This window comes from Berghia stephanieae, chromosome 1, assembly GCF_034508935.2.
Source record: "Berghia stephanieae isolate SIO BIC M18660-M18661 chromosome 1, UCSD_Bste_1.3, whole genome shotgun sequence".
NCBI lineage: Eukaryota > Metazoa > Mollusca > Gastropoda > Nudibranchia > Aeolidiidae > Berghia > Berghia stephanieae.
The window spans coordinates 112,667,858-112,685,332 of record NC_088360.1 but is presented as its reverse complement, the minus strand read 5'-3'; the positions used below and the strand labels follow the sequence as shown (position 1 = coordinate 112,685,332).

Here is a 17,475-nt window from a genome sequence, read left to right as displayed (position 1 = left end):
CAAACTTAGAAGTTTTGCATAGAGTAGGGAAACCCATCCAGATTGTGAAAAGCATCAGAAAAGGCAAATGGGCTTTCTTGGCCCTGTGTGGCGACGAGGGCACATTGAAAGCCTAACAATCAGTGGTCTATTAGTACATAGAGGGGGAAAAGAGCTCGTGGTCGTCAGAGGTTGGCGTTTTTGACCAGTTTGAGGCTAGCCCTATCAACAAGCAACATCCCTCAAACTCCGAGTACATGAGGGAGGCAGAGGATAGATCGTCGGGGAGGCAAATGATAGGCAACGTGTATAAAGGCGCAGGCCACGGATAAACAAGTAATTATTATATGAAAGCTTACGTGATAGTTGATAATCTGGATTTAATATGTTGTAAATAGGATTTTAAAACAAAACTCACTTTGTAAACTCCCAATACCGTAACAGTTTTATTTTAGAAATAAATAGGCTGAGCCTTGTATGAGACAGCTATTGCCATACCATACCGAAAATGTGTACACTTCCGACCATACAATTAAATTAAATACCATTCAAAATAAATGCCTATTTAGAATTGGAACGAACTGTTTATATTTAGTCTACTGCTGGAAACTGTCAGAATAATTAATAGTCACCTATTTGGTCCTTCATACTTCATGCTCTTTCCTTTGTTGTGTTTGGCAACGGCAATGGGTGTTTTTTCTGAGTCTTAGATCGATATAGGAGGTGAATGTTTGACATATATGCATATATATTTACATAATTTAATGAATTATCACGATTTTAAAAAGTGTACCAATGATATCCACGTTTTCCTTTACATGCCATTGAACGTAATTTGTTTCACCAAGCAACCCTGACGACTGTGACTGAGAAGAACCACAATTTTCAAGCCATTTTCATTTTTCTTTCATCCAATTTCATTTGTATTTGGGAAGGACTTCCGTAGTTTCCCATAACTTTTATTAAATTATTCCTTAATTTTTCCGTATTTTTTAAAACCATTATGACTTTCATTCATCAATCATCAATCAATATCAACTAGAGAGGTGGGCCTTTGGCCTACCAACCTCCGCTGCACGTCCAACTCGCCTTGAGCATGCAATTCACGTAAAATATAAAGATTTTTTTTAAAAACCTACCTCTGTTTCAAAAACTAGCATCTTTCAGCTTTTTAAGAAACATTTTGATTTTTCAGAACTTTAGTTCGTTAAAAAAATACCGGCCAATCTGACCCGTTGAGTCGAATGAAAACGAAATTTTGTTGTTTACACGGTTCAAAGGAAATGCCGTAAATAAGCTTTCATGGACTTCCTGTGTTGTTTGTACAGTGTCACGTGACCGTTTTGAGAAATTTGTCGTCTGCTACAAATAATTAGACCGGTGGGGGGTAGATATTTTCGTTGGAGCAGAAAAAAAAAGTGAGTATTATTTCTTGTACTTGTAGAGAGGCCTAGGGTCCAACAGCAGTCCAAGTTGATTGAATGAAAGAAAAAAAGACCTTTTTTATCTGCCGCCACCACCACCGTGAGAGGGGGGGGGGAGTTGCATGAAGACGAAAGGGAGACGTGTCGTTTGGTGACCTTGGTGACGTAGAGCATATCAACGATGCTGGCAGGTGTTCTTAACCCCTTAACAGTGAAGCAATTTTTTTGCTTTCAGATAATAGTTTGCTTTTATCTTTATGATTGTTAACAAGGAATACAGCGTTTCCACCAGGAGAGCAGTCAGACTATCGCAACTCGGACTTCAATTGTCTATAATCGTTTTGCCGTTACTTGTCTTTTGATGAAAGAAGATTTGGTGTTAGGTCAAAGATCGAATTTCGCCACTAAAGGTTGCATTGATACTGGGTTTGCTCTCTTTCCCCCCCCCCCCCTTTTTTTTTTTTTTTTCTTCTTTTTTTTTTCAACTTAGTATTGTTGATTGCTATTTCCTTTTTTATGATTAGCAAGTGCCGTAGGAGTCTCACAGGATGCAGGAGTACTGCAATTAACCCTTTGCCAATGACACTGATTTTTTTGTTTTCAAATAATAGTCTTCATTTATATTATTTTTTTAACGCAGAAAAACAAAAACGTTTCCACCATAAGAGCAGTAAGAATATTGATAAAAAGCGCTTTGAGCACGTTGGGTGGATATTGCCCTATATAAAAGCTCATGTTTTTAAATTGTATTTTGTTTTTTGTCTTTTGATGAAAACGGTAAGATTTTATTTTTGGTCCAAGTAAGATTGATATTCGCCTTTAAAAGGTTAAGTTGTTTTTTTTTTTTTTCAGGTTTTTTTTTTTTCAAATGCCTAGTGAGAGAGAAAAAACAAAACAATCATACATGTATCTGCAAACAGCAGAACGTTATCATTTTACAATGAGATGGGAAGGGGAAGGGATAACACTATGACAAGAGAGAGAGAAAGAAAGAGAGAGAGAGAGAGAGAGAGATGGGCGGGGGAATGGGGGGGGGGGGGGTGGATAGTAAGGGGGAATGGGAAAAGATGAAAGAAACAATGGGTTGCCTGATGACGTAGATCAAAGGATTGTTACAGCGGTGTTCACGGTGCGTACTTCGTGAAATTTTAACCTTTTACAGTGACACTGATTTTTTTCTCCAGATTGCTTATGCAGAACAGATCGTTTCCACCAAGAGAGCAGTAGTAAGAGTATATTTCGACTCGGGCTTCAATTAAACTATAAATCGCAAAGCTTGTCTTTTAATGATAACATTAAGACTAAGATCTGGAGTTTGGGGAGTGTAAGATGGAATCTCGCCATTAATGGTTAAAATTGTTTTGATTTTTTTAAAAATAACACACACACACAAGCGCGGGCGGTCACGACAGCGAGGACCATCTATTGCTTGTGTTGCAACGGTAAACCAGTTTACGTGTACGTAGATCCTGAGGCTAGATGCCCCGTTACCATGTACGTAGGCACTCCCAAAAAAAAAAAAAAAGAAAGAGACATACACACACACACAGTCTCGCATCCGCTACGAACTAATTTTGCGCACCAATTTTTACTGCACTAATGCACCAAATTGCATACCTATCTAGGGACACTTTTTTCCGTATCTTTTTCTCAATAAACTTTTTTTAAAACCTTTGTTTTGCTTGCACGGCACCGGCACCAGACGTAGTAAGAGACGGAAACCCACACGATTTCACGAGGAATGAATCATGAAAATATTTAGGATATAATTTCAAACACAACTTTTGAAATTCATCAAGGATTGTCTAGTACCGAATGTTTTTTGATAGAAAACAAATGCATCTTCAAATCTAAACTGCTTTTGACGGTTAGCGGTAAGTTTTTTATTTATTTTTCTGTCCAAACGAATGATTTGTCCTGGTATAGAAGCTAAGTATTGGTAACACCGGCTCACCTCACTATCATATCAATTTCAATTAATTAATTAGATAGTTGCATGTCCAATTCCAATAACATTGCTGTCCAATAATATAAAAGTTAAGTTTCATTTTCATTTTTATAAGTGGTGTGATATTTCTAATTTCAAAAACAATTTGCTGAGTCAGTTGTCGTTTAAGACTCTGGCCGACGCATAATAAGATTACTTACTGTTTTTCTATTAGTAGTAGTAGAGAGGTGAGCCGGTGGTACCAATACTTAGCTTCTTTAACCGTTACAATCATTCGTTTGGACAGAAAGTTTTTTAAAAACTTAACGCTTACTGTCAAAATGAGTTTAGATTTGAAGATGCATTTGTTTTCTATCAAAAAACATTCGGTACTAGACAATCCTTGATGAATTTCAAAAGTTGTGTTTGAAATTATATCGTAAATTTTTTCATGATTCATTCCTCGCGAAATCGTGGAGGCTTACGTCTGTTTACAATGTGTCATCGCAAAAAAAACAAAGGTTTTTAAAAAAGTTTATTGAGAAAAAGATACGGAAAAAAGTATCCCTAGATAGGTATGCAATTTGGTGCATAAGTGCAGTAAAAATTGGTGTGCAAAATTAGTTCGTAGCGGATGCGAGACTCTGTGTGTGTATGTGTGAGTGTGTGTGTGTGTCTCTTTTATATTTATTTTTTGGGAGTGCCTACGTACACGGTAACGGGGCATCTAACCTCAGGATCTACGTACTACGTACACGTAAACTGGTTTACCGTTGCAACACAAGCATAAGATGGTCCTCGCTGTTGTGATCACGCGCTCTTGTGTGTGTGTGTGTGTGTTACTTTTTTAAAATCAAAACAATTTTAACCATTAATGGCGAGATTCCATCTTACACTCCCCAAACTCCAGATCTTAGTCTTAATGTTATCAATAAAAGACAAGCTTTGCGATTTATAGTTTAATGAAGCCCGAGTCGAAATATACTCTTACTACTGCTCTCTTGGTGGAAACGATTTATTCTGCATATATATGCAATCTGGAGAAAAAATCAGTGTCACTGTTAATGGTTAAAATTTCACGAAGTACACTCCGTGAACACCACTGTAACAATCCTTTGATCTACGTCATCAGGCAACCCATTGTTTCTTTCATCTTTTCCCATTCCCCCTTACTATCCCCCCGCCCCCGACCCATCTCTCTCTCTCTCTCTCTCTCTCTCTCTCTCTCTCTCTCTCTCTCTCTCTCTCTCGTCATAGTGTTATCCCTTCCCCTTCCCATCTCATTGTAAAATGGAAATGTTCTGCTGTTTGAAGATACATGTATGATTGTTTTGTTTTTTCTCTCTCACTAGGCTAGGATTAAAAACCAATACATCGGGTAATGAGTGTCTGATCTCTTTGGCCAATTAGTCACGCATGTATCAGCCCAGCTATTTATTATGTTCTGCCTATAACACACAATAAGTGGGATTTTGGGGGTGGGTACGAAAGAAATCAAGGTCAGAAGTAACCATGCACAAGAGCTGTATCGGAAATTGGTTCCTAAAATAAAATCTCACAGTTTTCATCAAAAGACAAACAACAGTAATACAATTTAAAAACTTGAGCTTTTATATATATCGCAATATCCGCCCAACGTGCTCAAAGTGCTTTTTATCAATATTCTTACTGCTCTTATGGTGGAAACGTTTTTTTTTTCTGCGTTAAAAATAATATAAATGAAGACTATTATTTGAAAGACAAAAAAATCAGTGTCGCTGGCAAAGGGTTAATTGCAGTACTCCTGCATCCTGTGAGACTCCTACGGCACTTGCTAATCATAAAAAAGGAAATAGCAATCAACAATACTAAGTTGAAAAAAAAAGGAGTGGGGGGGGGGGGGGGGGGAGCAAACCCAGTATCAATGCAACCTTTAGTGGTGAAATTCGATCTTTGACCTAACACCAAATCTTCTTTCATCAAAAGACAAGCAACAGCAAAACGGTTATAGACAATTGAAGTCCGAGTTGCGATACTCTGACAGCTCTCTTGGTGGAAACGCTGTATTCTCCGTTAGCAATGTAAAAGCAAACTATTATCTGAAAGCAAAAAATTAGCTTCGCTGCTCACAGTAACGAAATTATCGCCTGAGCGGTAACTTAGTTCAAGTAATGACCCGAGGTTGACCGGGGTCACGCCTGCCAAATTACGGGGAATCCCCTAGTGAGTTCAGTTACTGTGATATCGGGTGATACCAGTCGATTTATGTTCACTTTCATCTCTTTGTTATCGCTTCACAGTGAGCTTAAACACAAATTTCTTTACTCTGTAATATTTATCTAGTGTTCTTGTTTCCATTCATATGTATTTTATGCCAGTGCTGTATATAATGATCGTGATATTTCAATCCTAAATAGACCGTTTTTCTGTAATTTTAAATGCATTAATTTTTCCAATAAAAAATTGAATTCTTCAAACAGAAACATAGAACAAATCTATTCTTTCACAAATAGAATCAATTATAATTGAACTGTAAGTTGCTAAAATTCCATTTGTGCGTCAACAAAATTGAATTTATTATGATTTTTAAAAATTTCATTTAGTCATGGAGCACACTCAAGAAATTCATGATAAACATTTGAATGAACTGTGTAGGCTTTGTAGAAAAGTCAAGAAACACAGAAGAAAAGAAAACGAATCTCAAAACATGATTTTGTCAGGATTTAAAACCAGATATTAATCTTTAAAAGCAGATATTTATCTTATCTTTAATGTGGACATTGACAAAGACAATGCTAAAAAGTCCTCAAAACTATGCGCTACAAGTGTCATGACAGACTACGTAATGTTGAAATGTTGAGCTTTTTTATTTAGCGCAATTTTCACTAGACGTGCTTAAAACGCTCTAAATAGGGTCCCTGACCAACGGTAACGCGTAACATGTAGAACTGGACATGATGCCTGCTAGGCGATATTACCTTTTTTTTCCAACAGAGACAACGGGATTAAAATCAAAGATGAGGGAAAGCACTGACAACAGCAACTATTCATGCACAGTCACCACATCTTGTCGAAATAAAATCAAAATAAATCAGTGATTGCTATGTTTGCTCAACCTTCTTGAAAAACGCAAAAAGAATAAAGAACAGCAACAGGGCGACATTAGAAGCCCCGTTATGTAAAAGTATGGACACAGCACAAAATATGTCACGTGTAAGTCACGAGGCTATGGAGGCAACAGAGTGACTTTTACAGTTATAGACCAATGTCTTTGTCCTTAATTATGAAAATCTCTCTCTCTCTCTCTCTCTCTCTCTCTCTTCTCTCTCTCTCTCTCTCTCTCTCTCTCTCTCTCTCTCTCTCTTTTCTCTAATCTATCTATCCATTCATTCATCCACCATTGCAAACATCTATTTATCGATCCATCCATATATTCATCCATACCCTCTGTCCTCTTCATCAGATGATCAGTCCATCCATCGGGTCGGACCATCTCTCTCTCTCTCTCTCTCTCTCTCTCTCTCTCTCTCTCTCTCTCTCTCTCTCTCTCTCTCTCTCTATATATATATATATATATATATATATATATATATATATATACATCCCTTTCTCTCTCCCCCCCCCCCACACACAAACACACACACAGACACACACACACATATATATATATATTTCTTTTTGACATGGTTCTTATTTATCCTTTGTTCCTTCGTTAAGTCGTGTTTGTATCAAGAATGCTTAAAATGATCACCCTTAATTAATCATATATTGATCATTGCAGCAAAATAATTACAAACTATACAAGGTTTCTTTTTTACCCACAAAGTACTGAAACAATATTTTAACCTGGGAAGTAAATTTCAAATATATACAACTGAAATATGAAACGACTCAGACTTTATTCTAGTGTTCTTAGTTGACCACGTTTGTAACTAGTGGAACGGAAAACTAGCATAATCGTGTTCATATAATATTAAGCTAAACTCGTGTGACCATCTGTTGAATATAATTTGTGCGATGAAGACTCAATGACCGGAATTAATAACCCTCTGAACCAGCAGTGATCAAAGCGAAACAAATCGGACAGCTGCCATCGCATATCATCAAAGAACTAAGAGTGACGCACACATTGTGAGGGAATGAATGAAAGGTTACTTTATTCCTCCATCGGTTAGAGCAAGTTTTGAGAGTTTCTATCGGCTTGTTTGTTTATAATAATGCAATCAATAAATTAAATTTAACAAACTATAATCAAAATTGTGCTGATATCTTAATGCGAAATATCTCAAAGACAGTAATTCTAATGATAGAGTGTTTGGTACCAAAATACAGATCACAGTTTTCTCAATGTGTTGCCAATTTGTTTAAATTGGTAAAATTGACTGTGGTTGTGCAAAAGCGATTGTAGTTTAACCAGATGTCAATAACAAATCTATTAAGTATCACGGGAGATAACCCGTTGTACTGGTCGGGAATTTGATGGAGTGAATGACCTCTTGACCGCGGCGCAGGTGGAGAACTAAAAGCTCGCCTATTCAACACTGTGTGCTAAGGGGTTAAGAACACCTGCAAGCATCCTTGACATGCTCTACGTCACCAAGGTCACCAAGCGACACGTCTCCCTGTCGTCTTCATGCATTCCCTTCCCCCCCCCCCCCCCCCCCCCCTCCACTCTCACGGACGGTGGTGGTGGTGGCGGCCGAGTTAAAGGCCTTTTTTCTTTCATTCAATCAACTTGACTGCTGTTGTAGACCCTAGTCCTCTCTACAAGTACAAGAAATAATACTCACTTTTTTTCTGCTCCAACGAAAATATCTACCCCCTCCGGTCTAATTATTTGTAGCAGACGACCAATTTCTCAAAACGGTCACGTGACACTGTAAAAACACCACAGGAAGTCCATGAATGCTTATTTACGGCATTTCCTTTAAACCATGTAAACAACAAAATTTCGTTTTCATTCGACTCAACGGGTCAGATTGGCCGGTATTTTTTAACGAACTAAAGTTCTGAAAAATCAAAATGTTTCTTAGAAAGTTGAAAGATGCTAGTTTTTGAAACAGAGGTAGGTTTTTAAAAAAAATATTTATCTTTTACGTGAAAGCGTGCTCAAGGCAGCAGCCTCTTATGGTTCACACTATTATGTTATGACGGTCGACCCAATCAGCAAAGTCTGGTCTGCATTCGTGCACTGCGCAAACCCGCCGGGTAGCATCGTCACAACACACCTTTCGACTAGATGCTCTGCCATCTCGGGTTCTTGCCCACAACGTGGACATATTGGACAGGTAGTTAGACCCCACCGATGTAACGCACTTGCCGTTAGGCAGCTCCTCGACCGAAGCCGATTCGCAGTTACCCAGTGTCTCCTCTTACTGGTATCAAAGCCTGGCAACTTCTCACCAAGCTTAGAGGAGTGTAGGTCCCCGCCCCCATGAGGGATTGAATTCGTCCAAACCGACTTCCATCTCGTATGTGCAGCTCTGTCCGTAGTCAGGGATTCTGCGTACAAGGGTTGCCGGGACTTATTTCTGCTCAAGGCGAATTGGACATTCAACGGAGGTTGGTAAGCCAAAGGTCCACCTCTCTAGTAGTAGGGCAATGGGGGGTTCGGGGTGTTACCACTGGATTACCACCAATACAAAGAGGAAGGGGGTGGGTGTCTCCCCCCGATAATTAAAAAAACGAATTGGCAATTCAGACTCGAGTCTGAATAGTCTCCCGTGGCTATTCGGACCCAGACTCCAATGTGTGTGCGCATACAGAGGGGAAGACAACACAATGTGGGCAGTAGGCAGTGGGTGGAAGTGATAAAGAAATAGAAAAAGAGTTCAGAAGAAATTCTGTTTTGCCCATATCAAAATAATAAAAAAAATAATATAATGAACTTATATAGCGCCTAGTTCCAATTTGGAATTGCTCACTGGCGCTTTACATCAACACATCATGTATGATATACAAATATAGAACTGGCATGTTAAAACCACACAAATTCAATGATAACATAATATATTATAATAAAATACATACTAAGAGTCCAAATTATATGCCCTACAGAAAAGCTCAGTTTTTAACCGTTTTCTAAAGATAAGTGGATTTTCACTATTTTTAGTTTCAATATTGATGGTGTTCCACAGTCGGGGGGCATGGTGGTCAAAGGATTTCTCATGAAAAACTAACGATTTTGGGGGTTCCCTTAGGATATTTAAATTAGCAGATCTTAAATTTCGACTGGGTTCATAAAGGTGGATAAGTTCCTGAAGGTAAACAGGAGCGGAATTGTTTAAGCAATTGAAAACATGGGTGAGTATTTTAAATTCAATCCTAAACTTTACAGGTAGCCAGTGTAGGTCCTCCAAAATCGGTGGTATATGCTCGTGCTTTTTAGATAACGTTACCAATCGAGCTGCTTTGTTCTGTATCTTTTGGAGTCGATTAATGACATTATTATCACAACCATAGAGCAAGCTATTGCAATAATCAAGGCGGGTAAGAATCAAAGAGACCACAAGAAGTTTAGTAGTATCAATATCAAGAAGCCTTCTAATAGCACCAATAGATCTAAGGTAAAGATTGCAGGATCTAGTTACATTAGTGACATGGGCAGACATGTTTAATTTGGTATCGAATAAAACTCCTAAGTTTCTCACAGGTTCTTTAGTGATGGGAATTACACAATCAGAAAGATTCAGGTTAAGCGTGGAAAGGTCCACGAGGCCCCGTCTTGTAATTTGCAACACCTCTGTTTTATTTTCATTTAACCTGAGTTTGTTGCAACACATCCAGTCACTAATCTCAGAGATACAATTTTCTATATCCGTTATAACATTGAGATGATTGTCGATATTAATGGGAAACAGTAATTGGGTGTCGTCTGCGTAAAAATGGTACTTAATAAAATATTTTGAGATGATGTCACCTAATGGTCTGATATAGAGGGTGAATAAAGAGGGTCCCAGAACTGAACCCTGTGGTACACCAAAAGATAGGGGACAAGGAGAAGAGAAGTCATGTCGATTTACAGACACTGATTGAATTCTGTCAGAGAGGTAAGAAGAAAACCAGTCAAGGACAGTACCCCAAATCCGTATAGTGTCTTAAGTCTGTCAATTAAAAGAGTATGGTCTATTGTGTCAAAAGCAGCACTAAGGTCGAGTAGTATGATAATAACATCATCATTTTTCCGACATAAATGATTTATGATATCATTATGGATTTTAATAAGAGCAGTTTCAGTGCTGTGAAAGGGGCGATAAGCAGACTGAAATTTAGAGAACAAATTGTGTTCATTCAAAAACGTGTTAAGCCTAAAAGCAACAATTTTCTCAATTAGTTTAGACATGAGGGTGAGATTCGAGACTGGTCGATAATTATTTGGGTCTTCTTTGTCAAGGCTAGATTTCTTTAATATGGGAGTGACAATAGCATGTTTAAGATTATTAGATACCTCACCAATAAACAAACTAGCATTTACAATATGAGTAAGAACGGGAACCAAAATATTAGCACAAGAAAGAACAAGCCATGAAGGGATGGGATCTATTGGGCTGGTTGTCTTGGAGCATTGTTTCAGCGCAGACAGTACTTCTGTTTCAGTGGCGGGTTCAAATTCGTCGAATGCTGCTCCGGCTGGAAGTGCATTAGTTTCAGTTATTTGTGCTTTCATTGTCTCTTCTTTGTCCAAATTATTCCGAATACCTGATATTTTATCTCTAAAGTATATCAGACTGACTCAGCTCATACCCCTATTTGGACTGTAGAAGGATTGCTGCCTGTCTCACACTATCAACTATCAGAATATGTATTTTTTAAATTATTTATTTTTGTCCTGATTTTAATTGGACATCGTGTTATGTTGTTAGAAAAGCTTTTCATTTGTATCACAGTTTCTTTGACTGACTTTTGTTACTTTTGGAGAGTTTTAACTTTTAAAAAAAATTCTATCAGGATTTCCAATTGATCTATGATTTTGTCTTTCTCATCAAATACAGTGGGTTTAGACCAAAGATTATAATAAATATATAATATATTCTTTGTTTAGACTACCTGTTGATAGTTACTAAAATCATAATTTTGATTTTACGTAAAATATTAAACCAAAAAAAAAACCCAAAATACTATACTGCCACGAGAGACTATTCAGAATGACTCCGATTAATCTGTTGATTGCTCATGCGCATTGGAATTTGAGTCCGAATAGCCACGGGAGACTATTCAGACTTGAGTCCAAATAGCCTCTTTAGAGATGCTGTGAAACAACGGAAGTCCTTCCAATTTACAATGTCCCTGCCTTGGGTTTCATTTAGTCATTGAAGTTGGTTTCAAATAGCTAATTGTTACTGCTCGCTTGGTGGAAATGATTAGGTCTGCAGATTTAAACATATAAATAAAAGTAGAAAATATGATTAGAAATGGAAATAAATTCAGTCTCGTTGTTAAAGAGTTGAAAGCAATCGAAAATTTCAAAACATAATATTTAAAAGTTATAAAAAAAATCATGTCTATATGAAATTCAGAATAGAATTCTTGATGAATAAAAAATCCTCTCACCCATAGCTCATTGAAAATAATTTGAGGCAGAAAGTACAGTTTGATCATGATAGCCTACCATCATGTTAGGAATAGAAAAGTATTTTCTCTGAAATCATATTGGATTTGACAATTCGGAAAATTTTATCTGGGTTTTGGGTTTGTTTTTATGATAAAATCACATGGGCAATCCAAAACAATCATGAAGTAACCTGCATTATGGCTTGATGAATTAGGTTTCCTGGTGTAACTGTGTATTAAGATTTCCATCATGAGCAGCCTCACATAAGAGCCATAACAATTTTATGCCACCCAATTTAAATTTGCTGGTTCAACCTGCCTTAAACTTTAAACCAATTGTCTCCAGAATGTGGTCAAGACAACAGACCCTTGCTGAATTTCGTCTCTATACTTGCCTCTCGGAAGATAACGATGCTAGAACTGAACTTGTTCCAACTTATGTCACACGTAGTATAATAAGGTATTTGAATACATATTTGATGTTTCAATTTCATTGCATTTATAATGATCTATTTTGCACATAATGACGTAATAAAGTCCATCAGGAATTTCAGAGATGTCTCCAAATATTGCCTGTAGATTTGTTATGTCCTCAATTTGTATTTCTTTTTTTTTTGTCTTGTAGCAAAATGTAATTTGGTTAGTCATGTAATTTACAGACAATTAGTTTTGTGATTATATGCATTTTCTGATCCATGAATCAGTACATTTCTTGACCTTCATCATTTTTCATTTAGGCCTTGTAGGCCAGTCTTAAGGTTATAATGCTCTCGAATTTGGAAACCCATGTTTTTATCAAAACAAAAGAAACTCAAAGAAATCAAATGACAAAATTCTAAAAATGACATGAAGCCATATTTAAATTGTACAGCTTATTCAACTAAATTTTTGCCTCCTAATGGTGCATGTTTATGTTATGTGATTTGGTATCCATTTGTGAATGTTAGGGTTTGAGATTGTTTGATTCAAATTGTCGTAGACAAAACTGAATTAATGCAGAGGAAGTTGCAAGCCAAAATAATAATAAGAATTAGAAAAGCCAAAATATCCTTCCACCAACTAACTAACTTCTGATAGAGTTAAGAATACTCTACAAATACAAATTCTTTTCAACTTGATCGGTTAATCAATTCATCGGTTTGGAGCTGAGACCTAAAGAAGAACAACAGCAACCGATAAGCTCCAGAGTATAGTCAGTTGTCTGAGAAATATTCATAAGATACTCTGATATCATCAATAACAAAGAAATATGGCAGCAGTCAATGGAAAAGGAAAACATACAAAACGGATTGGACATGAAATAATGACAAACCACTTACTTGCACAAACATGGACCCCTCCAGAAAAAGAAAAAGAGAAAATGTAACATCTTGGAGGTAGATGTAGAAGAATTTGCTTCACTTGAAAAAAAATTTAGAGAGCCTTGACTGTGATGGATGCAGGAATCTTGTTTGTGGCCTTTGTCCAGGAGGAATTCAAGACTTTAAAAAGGAAGCTAAGCAAGATGTTATCAAGTTTAAAAGAAAGCAATGTTATCAAATAAGTAAGTGTTTTAAATCGCATACTCCTTTTTGTCAATTAAAGTTTTTATTTTGCCCATCTGACCATCTTTTACATGTGACATATATTCGGAGTTGCCTTTTGATTATTTTTACTACGTCTATTGTGAGAAATTCTAATCAAAATGCAATGGCTGGTTAATCTCATGGGATTTTTAGTTTGCCACTTTTAGAATCACTTGTATTATTTTTTACAAAAGAATCTTTGCTTGTTTTGTTTTTTGTTGTTGACTTTTTTTTCTTTTTTTTTTTTGGTTCATTTTCTCGCGAGCATTTAAATTACACTTTCAGCATCCTGTGTGAGAGCTTTAGGCATTTTAATAATTTTCACTAAATGGGATTCTGAATTGAAATATATTATTTTGACTTTTTATTTCTTTTGTATTTGCAGTGAGCAAAAGTATCAGGAATATTTTTGGGAAGACACTTCAGATAAGGGCCTGTCAGAATCTGAAGATGACAATAGTGATGAAGATTGTTGTAAAAACCATTTGAATGAAGTGAAATTAAAGGGGGAGTTGACGGCTGATTACACAAAATTATCAAATCGACTTTCTACCATTGCCCTTGGAGAATTTGATCTGAGTTCAGATTCTGATACTTCAGAAGGAGGAAAACAGCACGAACATTGCTCTAGCAATTCATTTACTAAAGAGGATCGCCTAAAGAAATTTCTAGATTATTCTACATTGTCAGGAATTTCAGAGGAGACTTCAAATTTCAATTCAGAGAAAGAAGTTGAAGATTGCACTGGTCTGATGGCGATGATGGGACTTCCACAGCAATTTGGTGGCTCAAAAAGTAAAGGTTGGAAACAGGTATGTAAACGTTTACAACATTTAAATTTTTATTATTATTTTTTTGGAGGGGGTGTGAATGCTTTTTTTTTTTCTTTTTATTTATTCATTGAAGATTAGTTGGACAAATATGCCAAAAAGACTAATTTACTCTTACAGAAGTATCAACAAACAAGAAAGATTTTAGGATTTCAGGTAAAATCCTCTCCACTACCACAATCATTATCATAATTATCTTCATCATTATCAGGTGTAATCATGGACTTACAGACTTGTAATGTCAGGGTTCCGGCGGCCTCCTTAAATTCAAGGACTCTTTCAAAACTTGAAAACTTCTTGAATTTCATTTTAGGAGAAAACTCCTTGAATTTTGCGAGATCACCACTACTACAACCACAACACTATCATTACCTCTACCAACATGAATGCAACAACCACTACCGCATCATTATCAATACCACAACTACTACATTTACAACCACCACCATATTACTACAACCAACACTGGTTCATCATCATCACTACCACCTCGAAACAAATAAGTTTTTATTCCTTTTTGAATGCCGAGTTGAAAAAAAAACAACTTTTTATTTGTCGCATCAAAGACAAAACAAAACTAGACCATCTAGACAGCTAGGTATATTATCATTCAAACTACATGCTCCGCTAGACTAGGATATGTTCACTGCCTGCCTACTGTCCCACGGACGAGAGAGAGTGTCACTTTGTCAAACACACATGTAGTCAGTAAATAACTTGCACATACAGCATGTGTCGGGCTGGGCCGTTTTTCTCCGTTTTGCTACTGACACACATACATTTCTCTGACTGTCTCTTTTACTTCCAATTCTTTCTTTGTTTCAGTCTAAAAGACAACTGGAAAAAGATAATGCGAAATAAATATTTTTCTTCGAACAGTGATTGACTGCTCTCAGCAGAAGTTTCCTTTCCTCACGACCGTGATTGTTTAAATTTTTTTTCTTTTTCCTCCTTCACACACGACTGCACGTCTTCTTCTTCTTCTTCTTCTTCTTCTTTTTCTTCTTCTTCTTCTTCTTCTTCTTCTTCTTCTTCTTCTTCTTCTTCTTCTTCTTCTTCTTCTTCTTCTTCTTCTTCTTCTTCTTCTTTTATAAGAAATAATCCAAATAAACGAAAGAATCAGCTTAGAAATTTAACACAAACAGGAACAAAGATCCTTGAATTTTTAAAAATCATCTTGAAAACTCCTTGAATTTCAAAATGGAATTGGTGTAGGAACCCTGTAATGTCTATAGTTATTTCTAGGTTGGACTGCTGAAACTCCCTTTATGCAGGCCACATTGACACATAATTTTTTAAAAACTAACAGAAATTAAAACTACAGCAATATTGGTTCTTGGGACAACTAGATTTAGAATGAAATAGCTCCAAGAATTAGCTGATAGTCCATCACTGGTCCCATATAAACCATCCCACCCACTCAGATCCCAAAAATTCAAACTGCTTATCATCCAAAAAAAAACAAAAAAACAATTAGAACGTTTTGATGAAAGATCTTTCAGCAAATTTGGACCAGGAGGCTCACTTCCAGACTAGCCTTCATAACTTTAAAAGACTTTTGAAGACACAGTTATTCAAAAAAAAAAGACATGGTATAGTTGGGTTTTTCCTTTGTTTTTTTTTTTTTTTTTTTGTGTTTTTTTTTGTGGGGTATGGTATGTGTGTATGTATGGGCAGGTGTTCTTCTTGGGCATATAATCCCTAATATTTTACACATTTTATCAAATCATATATTTTAAATGTCTACCATTACCATAGAAGTAGTTATGTTGGTAGATAGAAGCCACACCCACAACCATTTGATTTTTTACGTTTAATCATTGTGATTTTTATTCATGTTAATTCATTGCTGGTGTACGATGCTTAGGTCATATTATTTTGTTTTATTTATCTATTTTCTACTTCATTTCAAACGACTCTTTTAAAATATTTTTTACTTAATATCAAACCATTTCCACTTACATTTTTATTTTATTTCTTTTTTGTTTGCTGCAATTTTTTAGAACAAGATCTCAGAGAAAGAAATTCGACATAAATTTACAGACTTCTGGGACCAACATGGTGAATTCTTGGTATACAAGTCATTTCTCTCAATATACCCAGATTATGCAGGGTATTATGATCAAATCACCGGTTCAATACCCCCTACTGTTCACATTGATATTTCTTGTGTTGACAATGACACTACAGAAACAGCAGATTCAAATCCATCACCATCAACTGGTGCCATTACTGATCAAGATGAATTTAATGAATCTTCAGACAATCCTAGAGATGGACAAAAACATAGGGCTGATGAGTCTGATAAGAAACAATGTCACTGTGAGTCAAATAATGATGGTCCACATAAACTAGGAGGAGAAAGTTCAGACGTTGCTACAGAAAGACAATCAAATGCTGCACCTAGTTATTCAGCTGTCAACAGTGATCATGGATATTATTCTTCTTCCCATGAGAAAGAAGAGAACAGTTGTAGCAGTAATTCACAATTGGGAGTCAATGAGGATAAGGAGACATATTATGGGGACAACTACCAAGATGATGGGTCATATTATAGTCATGAAGAAATTATTGACATGTTGAAAGGAACTCATGAAGATTTAAACAATCAGATATACTGGCATGTGAAAGAAACATTTTCCTCATGGTGTCGGGAAAATCCTGATGAGGAGTTTGATGTGTCTTCCCTGGATAATGATTTGATAGCCCTCGTTCAGCCATATGTGCAGCAGCATGAAGGTTTGCAGGAAGGGACAGAAGATTATTATTGTGATGAAGACGATGACCATGATCTGAGTGAGGCTGACAATGAATCAAAGTGTAAGTTATCAATCAACTCACTTTTCAACTGTTTATTTGTTTGAGTTTTGTTCTTTGGAATGGGGGGGGGGGGGGGGGGGGGGGGGGGGGGGCTCTCGTTCAAAGGGCATTTAATGGTTGATTTTGATTTTTTTTTAGATCAGTTATTTTTAAAATGCTTCCACAGGGATGGTTTGCAAGTTTCAAGGCAATCTAATTCACTGGAATAAATTCCAACTGCCTAGGCCTTTTGGTGCTGAAATACTTCTCTTTACATTTTACATGTAAATGTATCTTGGGCAGAGACTTTACAAAATATTTATTTTAATTGAAATGATTGATTTTTTATCAAGGATTAAGATAGTTAAATAGGTAAAATGTTTACATAGGCAAAATAAACGGTTTGGGTCTACAACCTCAAA

General features: G+C 36.5%; 1 protein-coding gene across 3 annotated transcripts in view; it reads left to right on the top strand.

Moving 5' to 3' along the window:
• Positions 1-238: 238 nt before the first annotated feature.
• The window catches only part of LOC144962755 (uncharacterized), a 32,562-nt gene continuing 15,325 nt past the window's right edge, over positions 239-17,475 (top strand). The window contains exons 1-4 of one of the 3 annotated variants that reach the window (XM_078895982.1): positions 239-315; positions 12,206-12,319; positions 13,810-14,236; positions 16,258-17,074. In XM_078895982.1, coding sequence (XP_078752108.1) covers positions 12,207-12,319; positions 13,810-14,236; positions 16,258-17,074 — 1,357 coding nt within the window. In that variant the 5' untranslated portion in view covers positions 239-315; position 12,206. Of the gene's footprint in view, positions 316-574; positions 703-11,091; positions 11,111-12,205; positions 12,320-13,809; positions 14,237-16,257; positions 17,075-17,475 lie in introns of those variants that run through there. The other 2 variants (XM_078895981.1, XM_078895983.1) reach the window with 2 other exon arrangements.